Source organism: Panthera uncia, chromosome F1, assembly GCF_023721935.1.
Source record: "Panthera uncia isolate 11264 chromosome F1, Puncia_PCG_1.0, whole genome shotgun sequence".
Taxonomy (NCBI): Eukaryota; Metazoa; Chordata; class Mammalia; order Carnivora; family Felidae; genus Panthera; species Panthera uncia.
Genome location: NC_064813.1, coordinates 17,397,995 through 17,414,801, shown reverse-complemented (window position 1 = coordinate 17,414,801; position 16,807 = coordinate 17,397,995). Strand labels below are relative to the sequence as shown.

The window sequence follows — 16,807 nt, the reverse complement described above, 5'->3', positions numbered from 1 at the left end:
ATTCTTCACCCCTCCCTGTATCTGTGTGCTTTGCCATAAAATAGTGCTTTCTGCTGTGGGAAACACCCACCCTTGACTCTGTGTTTGACCAGTGACTTGCCTTGGCCGCTTTGCCATTACCATGAGGAGAACATGCTCAAGCCAGCTGCTGGTCCAGGGGCGGAAGGAGGGTGGGGGCGGCGGGGGAAGACACTTGGAGCAGTACCTGCTTATTAACCCAGCCAAATCGTTCAGCCTCCAGACACACAAACAAGCTGGACTGAAATCAGCCAACTCTAAGCTATCCCTCATTTGTTGAGAATAAATGAAGGTTTTATGCTACTGCATTCTGGAGTATTTATTACACAGCAGTTCTGTGGCAGTGGCTGATTAATACACTTTCTATGAAGTTGTATGGTATCGAGGGAATAAAGGCCCTTTACATAATTATCAAGGCTCTAACTAATCATCTTCTGTCTATAAAAAATCATTACATACAGAGTGGCAGTATACACGTAGCCTATTATATTACCTTCACCGGCTTCCCCTTGTCTGAAAGTATAGGAAAAATCAACATAAAATCACTGTAGTACCTTTATACACATGCTTTAAAAAATCTTCATGTGTGGAAAGATACACTTTAATACTTGGTATGTAATGTAAAACAGAAGCTTTCAAACTGGAGTAAGAACATCCTGATGGAACACTGGAAGTATTTCAAATGTGTGTAGAAACTTAACAGATTTAAGAAGATTCAGTTTTAGATCCCCGAATTTCAGATGCCAGTTGATATGCCTGACATTGACATGTGAGGTGTCATGCCTGTTGTCCTTTTGACTTCAACTTTTACAATAGCTTTTTTCCTGTTTTCCAAAGGAAAAGCATATCTCACATCCTCATGAATTGTAATATGGTACATTGTTCCAGGCTATAAAAACCTCAGGATTATCAAAGGGATGATTCAAAATGTCATTATTAGAGTAACTTTCTATCATTTTTTCTCTTATAGAGATTTCTATTAAGAGTGAAACATGGCATTAAAGAAAGTATATTTTATACTGTGTTATAGTGCTTTTACTTTAGATGTTGGTTGAGTGCAGCAGTGGAAGTAGAAAAGTATGCATTGTTCCTTATTCTTAAGTATCACTGGGGGAAGCAAAGCTGAGAGCTTATTAGCACCAGGTATTGAATGTGGACCTTCTTATTCCTTTGGGCAATAAACTTTGCACCCTGTTTATCCATTTATCTGTCATAGCATCAGAATTCAGAAAAACAGTGTGGTATTACAGGGATGCATATTAACACTTCAGTTTGAATTCAAAAAGATAATCTGGCAGAATAAGTCTAGTTGTTTTTAATATGTAAGCTGATAAAGTAAATCTACACTGTCAGGTTTTGACAAAAATACATTTAAATCATAAAATAACACAAAAGCACAAAGCGAAATAGTGCACCCAAAACACTTTGTAGGCTAAACTGTATTAAAATTGCAGTATTTGGAGTTTTTGCAACCTTTCTGAGACTATGGTAATAATAGGTGTAATTTGTTTTTAGTTTTGAGAGCGGATGAGCGTGCACACACACACATGCGTGCGAGAGTGGGGAAGGGGCAGAGAGAGACGGGGAGAGAGAGAGAATCCCAAGCAGGCTCTGCACTGGCATCCAGGAGCTCTGTGTGGGGCTCAAACTCATGAACTGTGAGATCATGACCTGAGTGGAAATCAAGAGTCAGACGCTTAACTGACTGAGCCACCCAGGCACCACAATAACAGGTATAATTAATACTGATCCACACTCCCAATATCTGCAGTGTGAAAATCCAGAAAGCTTTGAATACCAGAAATTCATTGCTCATTTGATGACCTCATATCTAGAGCAGATACACACACACACCTTAGTATAATTTTTCGTAAGTTTTCCAGCAGTAATAGTAATATATTTGATTACAGGATGCTGACATAAACCTTAATGGGAGTGGTACATAATATGAAGCATATTTCCTGTCAAAATCAGAAAAATTCAGTATTGTAAAACTTATCTGCTCCAACTACTTGGGATAAAGGATTAGGGTCCTGTATATTTGATTTGATACCGGTAAAAGCATTTAAGTGTTTTGCAGAAATGTTGATTTTCAGTTACTCTTAATTACTAAGTAACAAGGTTATAAATTTTGCATTCAGTAAAATTGAAAGATGGTCTAATCAAAATAATAAATCATTAAAAGGTTTTTTTTGACGATAGATTACTATGAGATTTTTGGCATAAATTTGGGATTTAAAAAAATTGAGAAAAATTTCCATTTCTATGACATATCTATAGAAATAAATTAACCTGAGGAATAGAATTAATGCTGGACAATAAGAATAGAATTCTAAGAGTGTATAATATTTATTTACAGTTACCAGAACAAAATGGGGACAGAGGGCACAGGGAGAGGGGATGCCACAACCCCGTTTTGAAAATATACATTTCCAATAAAATGTTACTTTTGTTTAATAATACAATTGTTAAAGTGTGTTGTATTATTTATCAATTGTGTGCAACTAATAATTTTAATGATAATTCATATGGAAAGAATTTCTTACAGTTAGAGCATTTTGGTCACAGGAAATGAGGTTAATGTTCATTTTTTTTCCAGAGAAGAGAGAATAAGTAAGATAGAATAAAAAGCATGAAATCAGTTGGATAAATTTTACTTTGCAAGGAGAATGTCTATGTAAATTCAAGGAAAAGAGTATGTAAAGTTTTCCATTATTAAAGAATAGCTTATTCATGTATTTTTTAAAGGATGATGTTGAATATCAAATCACCGTGGTATTTAGATTTCATTAGGTACACTAAATTTATATTTTAAAATGTCACCACATTAATATATTATAAATGACAACTCTTGCAAATATTTAAATATGTGATGAGAACTTTTAGACACTGACTTAAAATTTATGAGGCTGTAGTTTTACAGTATTCTTTTAAGCAAAAAAGTAGAAGTCTGTGAGTCTACCTGGTTAATTGGGGAGATGATGGGAGTGGATAGTTCTAGATGGTAGAGAGTCAATGAATGGCTGTTACTGGTCAAAAATTAGGTGCTAGGTAAGTGCTTTATTTGACAGATTAATTAAAAAAAAATTTTTTTTTAACGTTTATTTATTTTTGAGACAGAGAGAGACAGAGCATGAACGGGGGAGGGTCAGAGAGAGAGGGAGACACAGAATCTGAAACAGGCTCCAGGCTCTGAGCAGTCAGCACGGAGCCCGACACGGGGCTCGAACTCACGGACTGTGAGATCATGAAGTCAGACGCCCAACCGACTGAGCCACCCAGGCGCCCCATTGACAGATTAAGTTTTAAATGAGTTATTGTACAATGTTCAATGAAAAAACAAAATATTTTTTATTGGAAGGAAATATGCTTTCATGACCTAAAGAAAGGAGTTTTGGTGAGATCTGGGATTTTTTTCTTACGTTCATACAGGAATCTGGAAACCTGGACTCGTCTACTATAATAGAACCATCTGTGGATAGAAAAAGTTGAGCATCTCAGAAACTTCTTTTTTTACGTGTTCACGCTTGCTCATGCTCTCTCTTCCTCTAGCGCTCTTTTACTGTCTCAACTTTTTCCCTCCTTTTTTTCTCTCTTCTCTTCCTCCTCTCTCTTCTCCCTTCTCTTTCTCTCTCTCATATTCTCTTTGCCTTCACTCTTCCTTACCTCCCTCCTTCCCCTCTTCTGTCAGGTCCCTCTTTCTCTGTCTCCTCCTCTTCTTCTTCTTCCTTTCCTTTCTTTTCTTTTTTTCTCTAGTCCCGCCTGCCATTCTGCACTTACCAGTCACTCTCAAACCCATGTTTATGTCTCTTCCTCTCACTTCACACATGTATTTTGTGATTTATTTTCATCACCACCAGCTCACTGTAGTTCTTACTAACTCTCCCTGTCAGTTCTTAACCATGCCAGGAAACCTAGGTAAAGGCCTTTTTCAGATTACTAATCCAATAAAAATATCTGAGATTTTGCTGAGAAAATACTGTTTTCACCTTCCATAAACTTAGAAATTATTCTTATATTTATACCTTGTGTTTATTCTTTTCCTTAGTCATTTTATCAGACTTTATATCTAACTGGCTATATAGTGATACTGATGTCAGTATGACAACCAACTGACTGTGAGGCCAAGTTTGCCAGTATATATATTAAAATTTTCTAGCCAGGATACTTTAAAAGTGCTGCTGCAGTGTGAACAAGGAAAGATTGAGCTGTTACTATCATAGATTGGTGTGAGTGAAAAGAAACACTGCACCAGGCAGGACCAGTGTAGTTTTTTTGTAAGTATGTAAGAATTTAGAATGTGTGTTTCATAAATATGATAAGAAAATGCTGTTGATAGGCGCTTTGGGAGTTCTGCTTTGTATCTAGAAAACCACCAGAAAATGTTACTCTCATCTTGAAAATAGAAAAAGCTGTATGAGCTACAAAATTATAACTTTTCTTGACCCCTGTCAGAGAGCTGAGGTCACAAGGCATGGAAACTGAATTCCAAGGAATGACAAGCCCCTCCAAGGAAGGATGGGACACATGAACTATTCACCAATTGCAGACCACAAGAGGAAGAAGTAGCCACCATAGAAGCTGGTAAGAAGAAATGAGCTAAAATTTTAATGCATTCTTAAAGGCCACGTGTGGGTTGGCGTATCTGTGTAGAATAACTGGAAGCCCGAAACAAAAGGGGAGTGCCCACTTACTCATATGCTCTTCTCCATGTCACTCCACTGGCTTCCAACAAGAAAGAATGGGTGAGGGCAATAGCCTACATCAGGCATGCAGGAGTTCACAAAGTGATCAGTCCCTACCGAAAGACCAGCACAAGACATCACCCATTTCTCCGAATCCTCTTCTCATATGGAGCAGAAACTTTAAGCTACTGGAAGTGAACAAGGAAAACTTCTTGGGCCCAGGATCCTGCATCAGTGCAAAGCAGAGATCTACTACCACTGATGAAGTGGCATGAAACTCTCTCTTGCCTAAAACATGCACAAGATATATGTAGAATTTGGCTGCCATGATGGCGGGGGCTTGGAATGCTAAGAAGACCCCACATTGGAAGCTCAGGCATATGAACTCTTCCTAAGACTCATGATGGACCAGAAGAACTGAGATCCCCTGCTCCAAACGGAATCCTACTACAAAAAGCAAAAAAAAAAAAATAAAAACAACCAAATAAAACAAAAGGAGCAAGTTAAGACCCTTCTGCCACTGAGGGAGGGAGAAGAGCATGGAGAAAGATTCTCTCTTAGGCTGACCTGCAGGAACTGATAAAAAGGTAAGAGTAGAACAGGAATACAGAGAAAAATTTCTTTCGACCAGGATCCACACTAAGCACGAGGTGATGATAGCTCATGACTGGAAAGATTTGAAGCCTGTGGTACCCTTAATGGCCAGCTTAACAACTGAAACTGAAATGCTATTTAACCACTGACTAGATTGATTGATCCCCTTACATGAATGGCCTTACGGAAAAAGAGGTATATTTATTTCCAAGCAGAAATACCATTTATTTCAGTATCTACTGTTCTGTATGTGATCTCTTATGTTTAATAAAAAAAAGTATGTGACATACAGACAAGTAAGAGTAAGCATTCTATTACCAAAACTCAGAAGAAATCCATGGATTTATGGATGACCCAGATGTTAGGATATGAGACAGAAATTTTTAAATAACTGATTATTATGTTAAAGGATCTAGCAGGAAAGGTAGACAATATACTTGAAAAGATGAAGAGTTTTCAGTTGAGAGATGGAAAGTATTTTTAAAAAGTGAAATGGAAATACTAAAATATAAACCTTGATATTAACAATGAGGACTTCTTAGATGTGCTCATTAGCAGATTGGATATAATCTAAGAAAAATCTAAATAAACTTGAAGGTAGGTCAATAAAAATTACCCAAAAAGAGTGGGAGGGAAAAACAACACAGTATCCAAGATTTGTTGGATACTAAAACACACTTGTATTTAGCATTGTGGAAGTAGGAGAGAAAAGGAAAAAAAAATTGAAGAGATAAAGACCAAAAGTTTTCCAAGACTGATGAAAGGTAACAAATCACAGATACCAGAAACTCACAGAACCTCCAAGAGGATAAAATAAAAAATGGACCCAAAATGCCTAGTTAAGTCATAGTCAAAATACTGAAAACAAAGTGAATTCTTGAAGGTAGTCAGAATGAAAGAAATATAGAAAGTGGAATATAAAAGTTATAGCAGACTTCTCATCATGAACTATACAGGCCAAAAACCAGTGGAGCAGCTGACACATTGAAAGTGCTGGAAGAGGGTCACCTGGGTAGCTCAGCAGTTGGGCGTCCGATTCTTGATTTTGGCTCAGGTCAGGATCTCACAGTGGTGAGATCGAGCCCTGGGTTGGGGTTACATGCTGGGTGTGGGGGCCCACTTAAGATTCTCTCTCTCCCTCTCTGTCTCTCTGTGCCTCCCCCACTTGCACATATATTCACTCTCTCTCTTAAATAAAAATAAAGTGCTAAAAGAAATTTAACCCAAAGTTCTATATCCAGCCAAAAAATCTTTCACAAGTGAAGACAAAGATTTTTTTCCAAACAACCAAAAGCTGGTGTAGGTAACTCAGCACCTGATGGATAGAAGATGTTAACCCTACTTGTATAGGCAGATGGATGGACAGATATTTAGGTGGATGATGGAGGAATGGATACAAAAAGATGGATCTGCACCAGATCTAAATTGCAAAAAATAAAAACGAAACCAGCCACTTGATATAACTCTGGAATACTGGATTCTGAATAAAAGCTTGTTGGAAGACACATGGAATGAGAGCGTCAGCCTTGGGAAGCTTTGGTCGTATGAAACATCCGTGAGATTGCAGTTAAGTGATACTTAGTTACACCCTGGATCCTTAGTAGACTGGTGTGATACTGACCAGCATAAGCACATGTACTCAGTAGACTTTGCACTCTGCAGTTCTACTTATAGATCTACTTCTACAACGTGAAATATATATCTAAAGGTTTCTCAGTACCTAGAAGGAAAGTACGTACTGATTATTTAGAGGAGCTTGACCTTGTAACCGTTCTAAAAAAAAAAATTTTCCCCTCTGTCACACTTACCAGAGTGCCTGGAATTCTTTTCATTAGAGTTATAGCATTCATTTATTAACTTCAGAAACACATTTAAAAAATTTACTTGTTACTGTGCATGCAAAAATAAAAAATAATCCTACTTTTCCTGATGTCACAGCTCATTAGATAAGATAGACAAGCAAATAAATTACAATATATTGTGAAAAATAGCATTAGAACAATAGCTTTTAAAATCTGAGAAACTGAAAAATTTTATCTTGTTTCTATCTCAAACCTACCAAATTGTAATCTTCAGAGAGGAGACCAAGCGTTGGTGTTTTGAGATTATTCCTCAGCAGTTTTACGTCTACTCCTTCTCCTTTCCCTTCCCCTGGGGATGTAGTAACTATACTAAAGACATTTACAGTGGTGCCTGGGTGACTCAGTTGGTTAAGCATCTAACTCTTGATTACAGCTCATGTCATGATCTCATGGTTTGTGGGATAGAGCTGTGCGTTGGGCTCTGTGCTGACAGCACGGAACCTGCTTGGGATTCCCTCCTTCCCTCCCCCCCCCCCTTCTCTCTTTCTCTCTCTCTCTCTCTCTCTCTTTCTCTCTGCCCCTCCCCCTTCACATGCATGTGTGTGCGTGCACGCGCGCATGCACACGCACGCATGCGTGCTTTCCCTCTCAAATAAAAAATAAAAAGATATTGACAAATTTCTGAATTGGTGAAACAAGAATTTGGAAATGTAGATGTAGGCCTTTTATATGTCCCAGTAAGAAAGCTTTGTTGTCTAGTGAGCATAACAGCATTAAAATATTAAGTCTCTGTTTTAACAGCATTTAGAAAACACAAGGCTCAGATCTGTCCAGTAAAAGAAAAATAAATCTTTCTTGTGAACTGTTATTGAGATAATAGGATATATTTTGATAATCTGCATTATCTTTTACACTTAAATTCTCCATTTTAGACTCCATGCAAGAGTATGATTGAAAAACTAATTTATTATATTACTACTATACAAAGACTTAATAATTCTGGCACATTGTTTAAAATACAGATCTCTATGCACCCTGGGTCAGATGAAAGTGCTCCTGGAAATGGAGGGACAGTTGTGAAACACACCAGTAAATTAGTTACTTGACCTGAGTTGAGGGTTAATCAGTTTTTTATTTTGAAATCTTGCCTCAAATGGCTACGTCAAAGAAAGTAATAAGATAACTCAGAAGGGAGTTCTGATTCTAACAATATGATAGACAAAATAAACTGAAAATCCTCTGTCAACATTTTAGATAAAATATGTAAAATATTATTTTAGATTCAGAGCTTATAAAGTATTAAAATCACAAAGGGTTAGAAAGAGCAGAGGATTAAAACCAGAGAACTGAGCATGTGAGCTGAAGTCACATTGCCTGGTTCATTAATGGTAGTGATAGAAAGTTGCTGGCCTCAGGGACCTAGATATCAAAGAGTTAGTGGGAAGGGAAAGGGTGGTGTGGACCTGCCTAGAATGTTGTAATTGCCTGTCTATTCGCCTATCTAAATGGAGAAATCTCCAGAAGCTTTGTCGTAGCCTGGCCTCTGAGTGATGGACAGGAGTTGTTTTAATAATGCCTTTCTAGTAATGAAAAAAAATTAAGTGTCTCTGATATTCATTAGTCATTATTAGCATTATTTGCTTTTTGACTTTGTAAAGCAAAAGTGTGTGAAAAGAGATTGAAGTAAAGCTCATCAGTGAAGACTGAACAAATTAATTCTCACAAAATCAATGTTCAGATACTTTTGCAGCTGCTTAGTTTGGCTGTGTAAACTTAGCAAACGGGGGCCAAGTTGAGCAAATAATTTTGTACTGCATTTTGAGTTACGGATTTCAGCGCTTTGTTTCTAGTGTGGACATGCCAGATATTACATTTCTAAAATTGAGACTTCAAGATTTGGATGACATTGCCTCTAGATTTAGATTTTTGATGTTTGAACGACTTTATAAAATTCTGACTTTTAAAAATATTGCCAATGGGGCGCCTGGATGGCTCAGTCGGTTAAGCGTCCGACTTTGGCTCAGGTCATGATCTCGCGGTTCGTGGGTTCAAGCTGTGCTGACAGCTCAGAGCCTGGAGCCTGTTTCAGATTCTGTGTCTCCCTCTCTCTCTCTCTCTGACCCTCCCCCGTTCATGCTCTGTCTCTCTCTGTCTCAAAAATAAATAAACATTAAAAAAAATATATTGCCAAGAGGAAAATAGGTCTTTAAATTTCCCTAGTAACTCACATTTTATTATATAGAAACTAAGCAGACAAACTGTGAGATCAGGAATTTTTGCCTACAGTTTGTGCTTATTTAATATCTTAGATGCTCTGAATATTTTAGGTTGTGTGGTTTATGTTTACCTCTAATCTTTATTGCAGTAAGATAATAAAACTATATTCCACAACTAATATGTTATGTATATATTTTCAGATAAATTCAAATAAATACAAATGTTAAACCTTTTTTCTATTATTTTTGATATTTTGAGTTGGATTTGGGGGGAGGGGTAGAAGTTTTTGTTTACCCGTGAGCTTTGGAATTCATTAATATACTGCTTCCCTGGAGGGGGGGGGGGGAGAACAGTATGGAAAACTAAAAATATTTTTTTTCATATTCATCAATACAATAATTTCATTTCAAATTACTTCTTTCTTTTTAATTTTTTTTTTTTTTTCATTTTTAAGTTTGTTTATTTTGAGAGGTGGGAGGGCATAGAGAGAGGGAGAGAGAGAGAATCCGAGGCAGGCTCCACACTGTTGTCCCGGAGCCTGATGCCAGACTTGAACCCAGGAACCGTGAGATCATGACCTGAGCTGAAACCAAGAGACTGAGCCACCTAGGCGCCCCTTGAATTATATTTCTTGAGTTTCTTCAGGAGTCGAGTGGTGGAAAGGAAGGCCAGGCAGATAGGGAGAAAAGAGGCTTAGTATAAAAAGGGTTCCTATTCCTACTTGGGCTGTAATCAGAGCAGCTGTACTTTAATCTATTTTGTATCTTGGGGTTTCAAATAAGTTAGGCAAAGGAGGACTTCCATATAAATGTTTCTGCTACTTTTTTTTTATAACTGAGATTTTTTTAAACCAGTGTTTAGGGAAAATATATATAACTGAGACTTCTTAAAAAATACTATTTTTTTTTTTTAGAGCAGTTTAAGGTTCACAGCAAATTGAGAGGAAGATGCAGACATTTCCCCATATATCTCCTACTCCCACGCATGCATACCTTCCCTCATTCTCAACATCCCTTTCCAGAGAGGTACAGTTGTAACATTATTGAACCCACAATGACACATCATAATCACCCAAAGTCCATTGATTAGCTTAAGCTTCCTTCTTGGTGTTGTCCATTCTATGGATTTGGACAAATGTATAACGACATGAATTCATCATTATAGCATCATACGGAGTATTTTTGCTACTCCAAAGATACTCTGTGAACTTGATCAAGCTCTGGGAAATAAATCTAACAGAATTGTGGAGGACGTCTATGAGTGGGTCTCTCTGGAGTTTTTAACTCTCAGACTTGTTCACACTGAGCCTCTAGCAGTTCATCAGTTACAGATCAGATTTTTATCTAGACACTGTTTTCTATGACAGTTTCCCCTCACGAGTCAGGGCTTATTCATTTATTCATTAATTCATTCATTGACCTGTCTCTTCAACGAGTACAGCTGTCGCCTCTCTTAGGAATCCGGAAAGAGTTGTTGGTGTTTTAATCTGTTCACCTTTTATTTGGTATTAAGATAAAGTGACTTCCAAGTGTTTCACATATGGAATTGAAAGTTGTTTTTGTTTGTTTTTAACTACTATTTGATGATTGTGGCTTAATCTAATATACAGATAAGTAATTACTATTTTTGTGACAATATTGCTCACAATTACTTGTATATCTTTTGCAGATTGGTAAGAATTAGAGGGGTATTTCATAAAGGCTAACTAATACTGCGCTAAATTTTCTATGTCTGAGGTTTTATTTAGGCTGGAACCCGAGCCGATTGTATTTGGTAAAGAATAAGCAATGACAGTTGCTGATTGATTCTTTCCCAAATGATGAACAAGATCTAACAACCAATCCAGAGTGGGTGTTAAAAAGAAATGCTTCCAGGGGCGCCTGGGTGGCTCAGTCGATTAAGTGTCCCACTTTGGCACAGGTCATGATATCACAGTTCATGAGTTCAGGCCCCACGTCAGGCTCTGTGCTGACAGCTTGGAGCCTGGAGCCTACTTCGGATTCTGTGTCTCCATCTCTGCCCCTTCCCAGCTCATGCTCACACTCTGTCTCTGTCAAAAATAAACTTAAAAAGAAAAAAAAAAGAAGAAATGCTTCCACAGTATTTCGTATGCATTTGTATTATGTAACTTATACTTGTTTGATCCTTCTCTTTCCAAAGACTAGCTTTCTTTCAGATCTCTAACATCGTATTTTAGGATATCCGTGAAGGCTTAAAGGCAGTAACAAATCATGTAATTATTGTTTTTAAAATCAGTAATGTTATCTATATGAAGTAAATATCAGTAACTAGTGGACCTATGTATTTATTTTCATTTTCTTTTACTTTTTTAAAAAAAATTAAGTAAACTCTGCCCCCTCCATGGGGCTCAAACTCACAACCCTGAGATCAGTAGTCATGTACTCTACTGACTGAGCCAGCCCAGCACCCCTGGACCTGCGTATTTTAAAATACTCAGAAGTTATTTGCCCTGCCTAAGGAAAACTTTATTTCTTCAGCTTACTTTCTGACCCCAGCCCCATCATGGTGACATCCAAAAGCTAGGACACTGAAAAGTTTTATAAGCTCACAAGTATCTGGGAAACCTGAAAATAGAATTCAAGATTTCTAAAATTGAGTTTGATTTCTCACTGGCCATTTTGTTTATGGACTGAACCCGTTTCCTTTGTATGCTTCCTTTTTGGAACACGGTCTAGCATGGCTGTGTCATAAACTACACTTAAAAACTTTAACTTCTCAGTTACAGTTGTTTTATTGTTACTTTAGTAAAGGTAATGAACTCTTCATTAAATATTAAGTTCAATAAGATATTTTTACAGTATTCCAAAGAGATTATTTTCACCCTATAATTTTAGCATATTAATAATGATTACCTTGTTAATAGTGAAACACTTTATTTGTGGTATCCCTACAGGAAAATTACTAATTTTACTGGAAATTATTCTCTGTTGGTATTCCTCTTAATGGTTGTGTATGTAGCATAATTTGGTTCAAATAAAAGAAACAAATTTTCTTTACATTGACAAGGCCATGGGGGCATTTAACTGAGAAATCAAATTTTGCCACACCGTTGGTACAAACATTATATGCCATGTGATGCAGTAGGAAGGAACATAATCTTTATAGTATTCTTGTCAAAAATATTTAACATGAACATAATGGTGAGAAAATATTCAGAATGTGGAACTGTCTGCAAAACAACTATCTGAGATGCTCAAAAATAACAGTGTTAGGAAGTTGTTATACAGAAAACAACAAAGAGGCATAGAAATTGAATATAGTGAGTGACCCCTGAACAAAATTAAATAAATAAGTAGCTACTCGGGATTTTGTTTCTTTAAAACAGCTGGGATATTTGAATATAGAATGTATTAAATTGTATTCTTATCAGTCTTTCTTGAATATGACATAATGGTATTGTCGAAATCCTTCTTGTTTGTAGAAGGTAGGTGCTGATGTTTTTATAGGTAAAATATCCTGATGTTTGAAACTTATTTAACAAATGGTTCATGGGGAAGAAAAAGAGTCTGTTTATTTGTAGAGGAAAGGATAAAGCAAATAAGGTAACAATATTGACATTTGGTGAGTCTAGATTGAAAAGTACAAAGTTGTTCAGTTTATCGCTCTTCCATCTTTTCTGCAGGTTTGAAAATTTTCAAAATAAGTTTGGGGGAAATAAAAGACATAGAAATGTGATCATATACTAAATCCTGAAATTATTAAGAATATTTTTAAAACTTACGGTGACACTTCAGAAAGGATTTCGCTTTGTAAAAGAAAATTACTGAGGACTTCTCCCCTCTGATATAAACTATTTTTATCATAATGTTACTAAAGTGTATGTACAAGTATAAAACTACGGATCACTTTCTTATGTTCCTAGCTCTTAAGCAACTTATAGTCAAATCAAATACTAGTTAAGTACAGTAAAAATATAAAACTGAAAAAAGACAATAGCAGCATGATGACATAATAACAATAATTGATGGAGTAGTATATGGTGGTTTTTTTTTTGCAGTAGTATATGTTTTGCTGAAAATAAATCACCACTGCACATAGCTGGTTCTGAGTATTGTAGCACAGTTTCTTTTGAGATTGCCAAGTCTGTAGGAACATTGCCCGTTTTATACTTAGTCTCTACACTACTTTTCTTACCCAGCTACTGTACAGTCTTTTTGCAGTACACAGTGAGATAATTTAACCTTTACTTATATCCCTACATTTTTAATATATTACCTACTCCTTTTGTTTTTTAGTAACCTGAAAATAAGATAGTATTTTTATACTGTACTGTGCTATTTTTATAATATCAGATTATTTTCAATTGATAAGGTAACCAGAAGTCAAAGCCTTATTTTATAGAAATGTTTTTCCATTTTGAATTATTAGTGCAAAAGAGAAGTTTAATCTTTGTAACTGATACATTTAACCTGAGCACAACACTTGAAACAGGACTCTTTCCCCCATTTTTACTTTAGCACTTGCCAGATTGCAGCATTTATACCTCCACAGTATAAGCTGATTGCTGTCATTTGAGGTGATTACTTAATGCAATTACAATAGTAAACAGAAAACAAAATGTAGGAATACGCTTCCATATAAGCAACAGAAATACAGGCAAATGTATAAAAAATGAGCTAACTCTGTGGTATATAATCCTTGAAACCAAGCAGCCTTGTAGTCAGTATTGGGAAAAAATTGGTTCAGGAGCTTCTCAGAAAGCCCCACTATCTGACCTGACTTAGAACTCACTGGAGAGAGCCACATTCACGGGATGTTTTTCTGTTTGACCTGACTCAGAGGCTCCGTGGGAATAGACTTATACCCAAGGTCTTGTTGAAAACACTCAGACGTAGTATCACAGTTGTCTAAGCTGTGATACCAAATGGGGCAAACAGTTGAGTCAGAAATTTAAAAGGAAGATGTGGGCAACAAAACAGCCACAGGGGCTTTTGAAAAAGCTCTAATGTGTTCCTGGGATGTAGAATGGTTGTCAGGGCAGTGTAATTATCCAGGAAAAATTGGAGAGGGCTCCAGTTGCTTACCTGTGAAGACCAACAGAGATTTGTAAGTTGCCTGAGCTTTGAAAGGATGCCCTAATACACAGGTGCCCTTGGCAAAGGGTAGTAGATGTACTAGCTCAAAACATTTAAGAAAATTTTGTGACTACTCAGTGATACTGACCTAAGAACAACTTTCACTCAGCTAGGTTAAAAAAAAAATTTTTTTTTTGAAAAAGGAAACCAAGTTTGGGGTGCTTGGGTGGCTCAGTTGATTAAACGTCCGACTTTGGCTCAGGTCATGATCTCACAGCTTGTGAGTTCCAGCCCTGTGTCGGGCTCTGTGCTGACAGCTCAGAGCCTGGAGCCTACTTTAGATTCTATGTCTCCCTCTCTCTCTGCTCCTCCCCCACTCATGCTCTCTCGTTCTCTCTCTCTCTCTCAAAATTAAATAAACATTAAAACAAACAAACAAAAGGAACCAAGTGAGACTTAAGTGGTTCCATACAGCATGGATTTACAGACTAGAGTCACTTCTGCAAAAGTCTCTAGACCAATACGTGGCAACAACACCAACAACAAAAGTCCCAGGAGAGGGAGATAGGAACTGATTCCAGAGTTATATTTTATTATTTAAAATGTCTACTTTTTACCAAAAAAAACCCAAAAAACTATGGCATATACAAAACAGGAAAAGTTAGTAGAAACTATCACAGATGTTGGGCTTTCACTTAGAGACTTGCAAGCAGCTGTTAATAAAAGTATTCAATGAATTAAACCACAATTAAGGAATGAAAGAGAAATTTAAAAAATATATCTCACCAAATAGAGAGTATTAAGAAAAATAGAAAAAAAAACAAATAGAAATACTGTAGTTGAAAAGTATAATAACAGAAATGAAAAATTCACTAGAGGGACTCCTAAGCAAATTTGATCTGGCAGAAGAATCAGTGAACTTGGAGTTAGGTCAGTAGTGATTATCCAGTCTAAGAATGGAGAAAAATGAATAGAGGATTGGAAACCTGCGAGACACCGTTAAGCATGCCAACATAAACAGACTCTCAGAAAATAAGGGAATAGAGAAAGGGATGGAAAAATATTTAAGGAAAAAAGTGGCCAAAATCTTCCTAAACTGTATGAAAAACATCAGTTTACACACCCATGAGGCTCAGTGAGCTCAATGTAGGATAAACTCAATGACATGCATACCTAAACACCTCAAGTTCAAACTATTGAAAGCCAAAGGTAGGGAGAGAATCTTGGAAAACAGCGACAGAAAAGCAATTCACATAAAAGAGATCCTCAGTAAGATTAGCAGTTTCTCATCAGAAACCATGAAAGCTAGAAGGCAGTGTAATATATTCTAAATGCTGAAAGCAAGATTGTCAAAAGAATTTAATATCCAGCAAACAAATCCATGAAAAAAATAAAGAATTTAAGACATTCAGAGATAAACATAAACTGAGCAAGTTCTTTTCTAGCATGCCTACCGTTCAGGACACACCACAGACAGGCCTTCAGGCTGAAAGGAAAGGATATGAGGTAGAAATGAAAATCCATATAGAGTAATAAAAAACACTAGGTGAAGATAGTTTAAAATGTATTTTTGGTAACAATTCTGACTGATTTAAAAGACAACTGAGTAAAACAGGAGTTCTAAAATTGTGTTCGTGGGCTTGTACCCTAAAACGATGTAGTATGTATGTCCATATAGCTCAGAGGATGGGGTGGAAAAGTGAGGGGAAGAGCTATATTTGAGCAAAATTTCCCCATAATATTAAAATTAATTAATGATGATCTGAAGTAAATTTTCTTAAATTCACATGCTAATTATAATCTATAATCCCCAGAAAACCACAATGAAAATAGCTTCTAAGAAATATAATAAAAAAACAGCAACAGAGGAACACAAGTGTTATCCTGGAGAACAGCTCTTTAACACAAAAAAGGCCAGGGGCGAAATGTAGAAACAAAAAAGATGTAGGAGAAACAAAAAGTACAATTGCAGGTATGAATCTTATAATATAAATAATTATGTTAAATGTAAGTGGATTAAACACTCCATCCTACAGAGATTGGCAGAATGGATGAAAAAAAATACGGGAACCAACTGTGTACCGTCTATAAGATACACTTTAGATTCAAAGACAGACACATTGAAAGTAAAAAGATAAAAAAAGATGTAGCATGCAAATGGTAACCAAGAAGAAGCTGAGATGGCTGTATTTAAATCAGACAAAACAGACTGTAAGTAAAAATTGGTGCTGGAAACAAAGAAAGCCATTGTATAATGATAAAAGGATTAATTCAGCAAGATACAACAATTATAAATACAGATATTCACAAACTATTTTGAAATGCATGAAACTGTAATTTGTAGAATTAGAGGGAGAAATAGACGATTCACCAAAAGTAGTTGGAGACTTAAGGACTCTACTGTCAATAATGAAACAACTGGACAGAAAAGCAGCTGGTACGCGGAATACTTGCA

The 16,807-nt window shown here is 36.4% G+C and overlaps 1 protein-coding gene across 12 annotated transcripts in view; it reads left to right on the top strand.

Moving 5' to 3' along the window:
- COP1 (COP1 E3 ubiquitin ligase) overlaps positions 1-16,807 on the top strand; it is a 277,450-nt gene that overhangs the window by 195,213 nt on the left and 65,430 nt on the right. Inside the window, exon 16 of one of the 12 annotated variants that reach the window (XM_049634010.1) lies at positions 4,474-4,602. The exons of the other annotated variants lie outside the window; for them this stretch is intronic. Within the exon in view, the coding sequence (XP_049489967.1) occupies positions 4,474-4,481 (8 nt within the window). The 3' untranslated portion in view covers positions 4,482-4,602. Of the gene's footprint in view, positions 1-4,473; positions 4,603-16,807 lie in introns of those variants that run through there. 12 annotated transcript variants of the gene reach the window in all.